Below are 8698 nucleotides of genomic sequence, written 5' to 3' on the forward strand. Positions count from 1 at the left end.
AAATACATCTTAGAATACTTAAGAAACTATCTGAAGAGATCTCTGAGCCGTTAATGATTATGTCTGAGAACAGGACAGGAGAGATCCTAGAGGACTGGAAAAGGGCAAATATAGTACCTACCTATAAAAAGGGGAATAAGGACAACCCAGAGAATTACAGACCAGTCAGTTTAACTTTGGTACTCAGAAAGTTAATGAAGCAAATAATCAAAACAATCAGTTTGAAAGCAACTAGAAGATAATAAAAACATAAAAATGGTCATTCTGGATCAGACCAATGGACTATCTAGACCAGTATCCTGTCTTCTGACAGTGGTCACTGCCAGGTGCTTCAGAGGGAATGAAGCGAACAAGGCAATTGGCAAGTCTCATCCTGTCCCAGCTTCTGGAAGTCAGAGACTTAGGGTCACCCAGAGAATGGGGCTGCATCCCTGATCATCTTCCTAACAGCCATGGATGGACCTATCCTCCATGAACTCATCTATTTCTTTTTTGAACCCACCTACACTTTTGGCCTTCACATCTCCTGGCAACGAGTTCCACATACTGACTGTGTGTTGTATGCAAAAGTACTTCCTTGTGTTAGTTTTAAACCTGCTGCCTATTAATTTCATTGGGTGATGCCTTGTTCTTGTGTTATATGAAGCGTTAAATAACACTTCCTTTTTCATTTTCTCCACACCATTTGTGATTTTACATATCTATCTTATCTCCCTTAGTCATCTCTTTTCTAAGCTGAACAGTGCCAACCTTTCTACTCTCTCCCTATATGGAAGCTGTTCCATACCCCTAATCATTTTTATTGTCTTTCTCTGAACTTTTTCCAATTCTAATATCTTTCTGAGATGGGGAGATCAGAACTGCACACAGTATTCAAGGTGTGGCTGTACCATGGATTTATATAGTGGCATTATGATATTTTCTGTCTTATTTTCTAACCCTTTCCTCAGGGTAACTTTTTTTTTTTTTTTTAAACTGCTGCTGCACAATGAGCAGATGTTTTCAGAGAGGTGATAAGTAACAGTCAACCTGGATTTGTCAATAACAAATCATATCAAACCAACCTACTATCCTTTTTTGAGAAGGTAACAAGCCTTGCATATGGGAGAAAGCTGTAGATGTTTATATCTGAACTTTAGTAAGGCTTTTGATACTGTCTCACGTGATGTTCTGATAAACAAAGTAGGGAAATATAGCCTAGATAAACTTATAATAAGGTGGGTGCAGAACTGGTTGGAAAACCATACTCAGAAAGTAATAGTCAATGGTTCAGAGTCAAGCTGGAGGGGCATATAGAGTGGGGTCCTGTAGGGCCCTGTCGGGCCCTGTCCTAGATCCCACACTATTCAATATATTCATAAAATGATTTGGATAACGGCATAGAGGGTACACTTATAAAGTTTGTGTACGATACCAAGCTGGGAGGAGCTGCAAGTGCTTTTGAGGACAGGATTAGAATTTAAAATCATTTTGACAAACTGGAAAAAATTATCTGAAATAAACAGGATGAAATTTAGGAAGGTCAAATTCAAAGTACTACACTTAGACAGGAATAATCAACTGCACAAGTACAAAATAGGAAATGACTGGTAAGAGTACTGCAGAAAAGGATCTGGGGGCTACAGTAGATCATAAAATTAATATGAGTCAAAAATAAAAAACACTGTAGCAAAAAAAGCAAAATCATTTTGGGACACAAGTGTGGGGGCAGTATGAACAGCTGTGGGGGTGCACAGGCGAGGGAGACTGTGTGCACAGCTGTGTCGAGGGTGCACAGATGGGCTGTGCACAGATGGGTGGGAGGGTATGGATAACAGTGGGGGTTGCACAGATGCAGGAGGGCTGTATGCACATCTGTGGGTTTGCTCAGATGGGGTCTGCACACTGGTGACGGAGGATGTGTGCACGGCCGAGGCGGGTGCCCAGAGGAGAGAGGGGCTGCGTGCACGGCCGAGGCGGGTGCCCAGAGGAGAGAGGGGCTGCGTGCAGGTGAGAGGGGCCGTGTGTGCGGCTTAGGGGGTGCCCGGAGGAAGGGGGGTGTAGAGGTGAGAGGGGCCGTGTGCACGGCCGAAGGGGGTGCCCAGGGGAAGGGGCGCGTACAGGTGAGAGGGGCCGTGTGTGCGGCTGAGGGGGTGCCCGGAGGAAGAGGGATGTAGAGGTGAGAGGGGCCGCGTGCACGGTCGAGGGGGGTGCCCAGAGGAAGGGGCCTGTACAGGTGAGAGGGACTGTGTGCGCAGCCGAGGCGGGTGCCCAGGGGAAGGGGGGTGTAGAGCTGAGAGGGACTGTGTGCGCAGCCGAGGCGGGTGCCCAGGGGAAGGGGGGTGTAGAGCTGAGAGGGGCCGCGTGCACAGCCAAGGAGGGTGCCCAGGGGAAGGGGGGTGTAGAGGTGAGAGGGGCCGTGTGCACGGCTGAGGGGGGTGCCCAGGGGAAGGGGGGGTGTAGAGATGAGAGGGGTTGTGTGCACGGCCGAGAGGGGTGCCCAGAGGAAGGGGCGTGTACAAGTGAGAGGGGCTGTGTGTGCGGCTGAGGGGGTGCCCAGAGGAAGGGGGTGTAGAGGTGAGAGGGGCCGTGTGCACGGCTGAGGCGGGTGCCAGGGGGAGGGGGGTGTAGAATTGAGAGGGGCCGCGTGCACGGCCGAGGGGGGTGCCCAGGGGAAGGGGGGTGTAAAGGTGAGAGGGGTTGTGTGCACGGCCGAGAGGGGTGCCCAGAGGAAGGGGCGTGTACAAGTGAGAGGGGCTGTGTGTGCGGCTGAGGGGGTGCCCAGAGGAAGGGGGTGTAGAGGTGAGAGGGGCCGTGTGCACGGCTGAGGCGGGTGCCAGGGGGAGGGGGGTGTAGAATTGAGAGGGGCCGCGTGCACGGCCGAGGGGGGTGCCCAGGGGAAGGGGGGTGTAAAGGTGAGAGGGGTTGTGTGCACGGCCGAGAGGGGTGCCCAGAGGAAGGGGCGTGTACAAGTGAGAGGGGCTGTGTGTGCGGCTGAGGGGGTGCCCAGAGGAAGGGGGTGTAGAGGTGAGAGGGGCCGTGTGCACGGCTGAGGCGGGTGCCAGGGGGAGGGGGGTGTAGAATTGAGAGGGGCCGCGTGCACAGCCGAGGGGGGTGCCCAGGGGAAGGGGGGGTGTACAGGTGAGAGGGGCTGCGTGCACAGCCGAGGGGGTTTCACAAAGGAAGGAGGGTGCAGTGGAGAGAGGGGTTGCGTGCACAGCTGAGGGGGGTGCCCAGGGGAAGGGGGGTGTAGAGGTGAGAGGGGCCGTGTGCACGGCCGAGGGGGGTGCCCAGGGGAAGGGGGGTGTAGAGGTGAGAGGGGCCGTGTGCACGGCCGAGGGGGGTGCCCAGGGGAAGGGGGGTGTAGAGGTGAGAGGGGCCGTGTGCACGGCCGAGGGGGGTGCCCAGGGGAAGGGGGGTGTAGAGGTGAGAGGGGCCGTGTGCACGGCCGAGGGGGGTGCCCAGAGGAAGGGGCGTGTACAAGTGAGAGGGGCCGTGTGCACGGCCGAGGGGGGTGCCCAGGGGAAGGGGGGTGTAAAGGTGAGAGGGGTTGTGTGCACAGCCGAGAGGGGTGCCCAGAGGAAGGGGCGTGTACAAGTGAGAGGGGCTGTGTGTGCGGCTGAGGGGGTGCCCAGAGGAAGGGGGTGTAGAGGTGAGAGGGGCCGTGTGCACGGCTGAGGCGGGTGCCAGGCGGAGGGGGGTGTACAGGTGAGAGGGGCTGCGTGCACAGCCGAGGGGGTTGCACAAAGGAAGGAGGGTGCAGTGGGGAGAGGGGTTGCGTGCACGGCTGAGGGGGGTGCCAGGGGGAGGGGGGCGTGTACAAGTGAGAGGGGCTGCGTGCACGGCCGAGGGGGGTGCCCAGGGGAAGGGGGGTGTAGAGGTGAGAGGGGCCGTGTGCACGGCCGAGAGGGGTGCCCAGAGGAAGGGGCGTGTACAAGTGAGAGGGGCCGTGTGCACGGCCGAGGGGGGTGCCCAGGGAAAGGGGGGGTGTACAGGTGAGAGGGGCTGCGTGCACAGCCGAGGGGGTTGCACAAAGGAAGGAGGGTGCAGTGGGGAGAGGGGTTGCGTGCACGCCCGAGGGGGGTGCCCAGGTGAAGGGGGGTGTACAAGTGAGAGGGGCCGTGTGCACGGCCGAGGGGGGTGCCCAGGTGAAGGGGGGTGTACAAGTGAGAGGGGCCGTGTGCACGGCCGAGGGGGGTGCCAGGCGGAGGGGGGTGTAGAATTGAGAGGGGCCGCGTGCACGGCCGAGGGGGGTGCCCAGGTGAAGGGGGGTGTACAGGTGAGAGGGGCTGCGTGCACAGCCGAGGGGGTTGCACAAAGGAAGGAGGGTGCAGTGGGGAGAGGGGTTGCGTGCACGGCTGAGGGGGGTGCCAGGGGGAGGGGGGCGTAGAATTGAGAGGGGCCGCGTGCACGGCCGAGGGGGGTGGAAGGGTGTCGCGCGCGCCGCACTGACTGGCCGGTTGGGGGCCCGGGGAAAGGGTTGGGTGTCGCTCGCGGAGCGGTACCTACCCGCTCGGCGCAGGTGACTCCTGCAATCCCCCCTCCCACCACCACAAACCGGCCCCGCACGGGGACGTGAGCCGCCATCTCGACGCCTGGATCTAACAATAACAGTAGGAGGGGGAAGCTCTAGGTACAGTACGCGGCGGAGCTCAAACTTTGTCCCTTCGCGTTTACGGTGCCGCCCGCCCACGTGACGTTGACGGCAGTTTGGAGGCGGAGCCCGCTGCGGGGGGCAGGGTCAGGCGTGAGCGAGGGCCCGGGTTCGAGGCTGGAGTCTGCTGAATCCTGCCCCGGAACGGCGTCAGGGGCAACGCTCCCCCGTTGTTTGCAGCGCGGGCAGGGTCACAGTAGTTTCAACCCCGGGAGTTAAAAAATGCCCATGAGTCACCCCACTCCCAAAATAATCCTGAGAGGTAAAAAACCCCCAGTCACCCCATGTATCTAATGTGGGGCTTTTGCCTTCTGGTTTTCAACCCATTGAAGCTCCGGTGTCCACCTCCACAGCCTTGAGCACCAGAAAGAAAGAAAAGCGGAGGGAGAGACGTATGCACCCACAGGACCCCAGGGGTATTCAAGAAAGAAAAGTGGGGCTGCTCAGGAAAATATCAACTGTCATAAGACTAGTGATCAAACCACAAGAAACAGCAACCCCGCACCACTCCGGCTGGGTTGCCTGTAACACGCCTGACAAAGTAGCAGGCCCCTCTTGTATCTCCAGATTGAGTGAAAATGTTGATGTGATACAAAAGCACTGCTTAAAAAGCGTCACTGCTGCCCCATACTGGGGAAAACCAGGCCTCTGTTATTGACATTTTTGGTCTCTACAGGAAACTAACTGATACCCTCCTAATTGTGTTTATCAACTTGATACTACTGGATAGGCTTGACAAAGCCCTGGCTGGGATGATTTAGTTGGGGATTAGTCCTGATTTGAGCAGGGGGTTGGACTAGATGACCTCCTGAGGTCCCTTCCAACCCTGATATTCTATGACTCAGCTTCCTAGTCAGTCAGCAAAATCCAGCCAAGCTATATATATACCAATTGTGCTATGTGTAGAAGAGATACTGAATTAATCATGTTTGCCCCATTTTTTCAAGAGAGCCTTAAAAGGCCCTGTAATAAATAAGGCTGAAGTTGATTACATCTTAATAGCTCATCAAAAAATTAATCATCTGATCTGGGCCCAGCCCAGGAATAAGGCTGCTGCAGTATGCCTGAGGGCTGAGGCCAGTATGTCTATAGGCTCTGCTGGAGGGATAAATCAGAGCACCTGAGTGAGCAACCTTGGTCTGACTGTGGGTTTGCCTCACCTAGTGCTACTAAATATACAATTTAGTTCTTTATGTACTTCTAAGAAGAAATGGCCATAAATAGCCAGAGAGTGATCTTGTGTTTTCAAGAGAACATATTTTGTCTTTATCTACATTAGGCAAGCACCTTCCAAATGGTAATAGACGAGGTCTTTGTTCTAAGGAAACTCTTGTTTGATTATTTAAAACTGGAGGAAGACATTCTGTTTACATCCCTCTCAGGCCTGGATTCCACTGCATACATCCGATGAAGTGAGTTTTAGCCCACAAAAGCTTATGCCCAAATAAATTTGTTAGTCTCTAAAGGTACCACAAATACTCCTCGGTTTTTTTACTTAAAAATTAGATACAGTGCTCAGGGCTGTGAAAAATTTTGTGCTCTGAGCATGATTCATAGGTCAACTTAACCCCCACTTTCGATGCAGATAGGTTGATAGAAGAATAATTTCATCAATCTAGCTACTGCTTCTCAGAAGGGGGGATTAACTACATTGACAAAAAAAACCTCTTCCATCGATATAGGAAGTGTCTGCCCTACAGTGGCGAATATGCAGCACATTAGCTGGGCTGCTGTAGTGCTTGTAGTGTAGATATGCAGTGGGGTTTGTCTTCACTAGAAAATTAGCTTGTGTTGGACCATGACTTTGAAATGTCATGTTAATGAACATGACATTAAATATGACTTTGTATTCAATGTAGATGGGGCAAGACATGACACTATGCCAGCTGCTCATGACTTGTCCTACTGGAACCAGAGGTTTAATTACAAACAGCTGATAGGATACAGTTTGTCCCTGTCTACACTGACAGCAAGTTTTGTTTAACATCACGTTAGTTGCTGTGACTCTTTAAGATTTGTCATGTTCTAACACCAGCCCTTCCTTAGGATCTGTCTAGACTAGGAAAAATGGTGTTGGTTTGTTTTTTTAAAAATCAAGTTAGCTAATACAAGTTAACTAATATTATTTGACACTCCACTTAGCACCTACTGTAAATACAGTTTAACACCTTTAAAATCATGTTAGCTGTTGTACCCATCTGAAATTACATGTCATGCAAGTGGTTCCACATAGGTATAAGTGTCTGTTCACTGCATCACACTGCAGGATTGGAATTTACATTTGTAAAGTGCTTTGGGATCTTAGCAGATACAATGTACTATATAAATGTTTGATATAAAATACTTATTACTACTCTTTAGTGATTAGACCAGCTGGCTCTGACAGTTACTGGGTCTTTCCTAGACTAGAATAAAAAGTATATTATTAGAACGTGAATGTGTTTTAACGTGTTTGAAAAGTCTAGTATAGACAAGGCACATTAACTTTAACATGTGATTAAATGGTTGAATTAAAGCCTGGAGGGAAGCCTTATTTTTAATTCGACCAGCTCAACATGTATTGAAATATGCACGGCCTTGTCTACACTAGACTTTTCAAATGTTAGTTCATGCATAGGCAACGACTCGGTGGGTGCTCCAGGGCTGAAGCACCCCTGGGGAAAAAATGGTGTGTGCTGAGCACCCACTGGCAGCCATCTCCCCTCTCCCAGCACCTCCCAGCCACCGGCACCCCTCCAAACAGCGCCTCCCCCTCCCTCCCAGCGCCTCCCACCTGCCAAGGATCAGCTGTTCCACGGCATGCAGGAGGCACTGGGGAGTCAGGGGGAGCAGCAAGGACCGGTCACGCTCGGGGGAGGGGGCAGAACGAGGACGGGAAGAGGGGGGGCGGGGTGGGGGCATAGGGGAAGGGTTGGAATGGGGGCGGGGCCTTGAGCAGATCTGGCGGAGTTGAGCACCCCCCGGCACATTAGAAAGTCAGCACCTCTGAGTTCATTTAATAACTAACATGTTCTAGCATCTACCTTTAAATGCTAGTCTATACTAGGCTCCTTCCCAAACAGATTTCCTGTGAGTAGGGTGACCAGACAGCAAGTGTGAAAAATCGGGACGGGGGTAGAGGGTAATAGGAGCCGATATAAGAAAAAGACCCAAAAATTGGGACTGTCCCTATAAAATCGGGACATCTGGTCACCCTACCTGTGAGAGATACCAGTGACATGCATTTCATCACCCAGATACTGAAACTATCTAGCGACTGATGCATTTTCAGACGTCAGGAAATTAGTCTTGGTCTTGGAAGCAGTGACTACCTGCTGATTGTTAGTAATAAATATTTTTTTGTTTTGACTTTGTCGTTTTTAAGAAGTAACATTTTTTTCCAGTGCTGTAGGTAATTTCGCAATCCAGACAATTGCTGGCCATTTTGGTCATAAACTAAATGCTGTCTTCCATACACAGTCTGTCCTACAGTAATTACCTGAATAAATGACCTAACCTAAATAATGCAATAAATTGGATAGGCTTGTGTCATCAGATATAAATACACTTCCCACATTTTTATCACTGGCATATGACAGCAAGATGAAAAGAAATTTTCTTTTCTCTTTTAACTTGGTGTATTTGCTCATGCATGTTAACTGTTTCATTACTGTCACCATTTACAAAATTGGTTGAATAAAGACTTTACTAAACTATCTGGACCAAAATCAGACCTGGTGAAAATGGGTTCAACACCATGGGCATCAATGGAATTGCACACACTCACACTATAACTGAATCTGGCCCCTAATCGACAGCAACCATGAAAGATTAATGTAGCTCGATGAGCATATTTCCATATTAATAATGTTTTTATAAAAGTATTTAAAAACAATTCTTTAAACAATTTCATGAGTTTAGCGTCAGTCTCAGCATTGATTGTAAACAAACAGAAATTCACTGTACCACCCCACCCAGGCACATGGGATGGAGAGGGTGTGGTGCCAGAAGAGTAAACAGCATCCAGTAAAGAGGTGCAGCAGCAGATGAATTCTCCACATGCCCTGGGGAGCTCTGGAAGGCACT

The 8698-nt window shown here is 51.2% G+C and overlaps 1 protein-coding gene across 2 annotated transcripts in view; it reads right to left on the reverse strand.

Moving 5' to 3' along the window:
* Positions 1-4622, reverse strand: part of PYROXD1 (pyridine nucleotide-disulphide oxidoreductase domain 1) — a 36201-nt gene extending 31579 nt beyond the window's left edge. The window contains exon 1 of one of the 2 annotated variants that reach the window (XM_048827107.2): positions 4489-4622. In XM_048827107.2, coding sequence (XP_048683064.2) covers positions 4489-4566 — 78 coding nt within the window. In that variant the 5' untranslated portion in view covers positions 4567-4622. The remainder of the gene's footprint in view (positions 1-4488) is intronic. The other variant, XM_048827117.2, reaches the window with a different exon arrangement.
* Between the last annotated feature and the right edge of the window lie 4076 nt (positions 4623-8698).

The sequence above is a fragment of the Caretta caretta genome, chromosome 1 (genome assembly GCF_965140235.1).
Source record: "Caretta caretta isolate rCarCar2 chromosome 1, rCarCar1.hap1, whole genome shotgun sequence".
In the NCBI taxonomy this organism is placed as follows: domain Eukaryota; kingdom Metazoa; phylum Chordata; order Testudines; family Cheloniidae; genus Caretta; species Caretta caretta.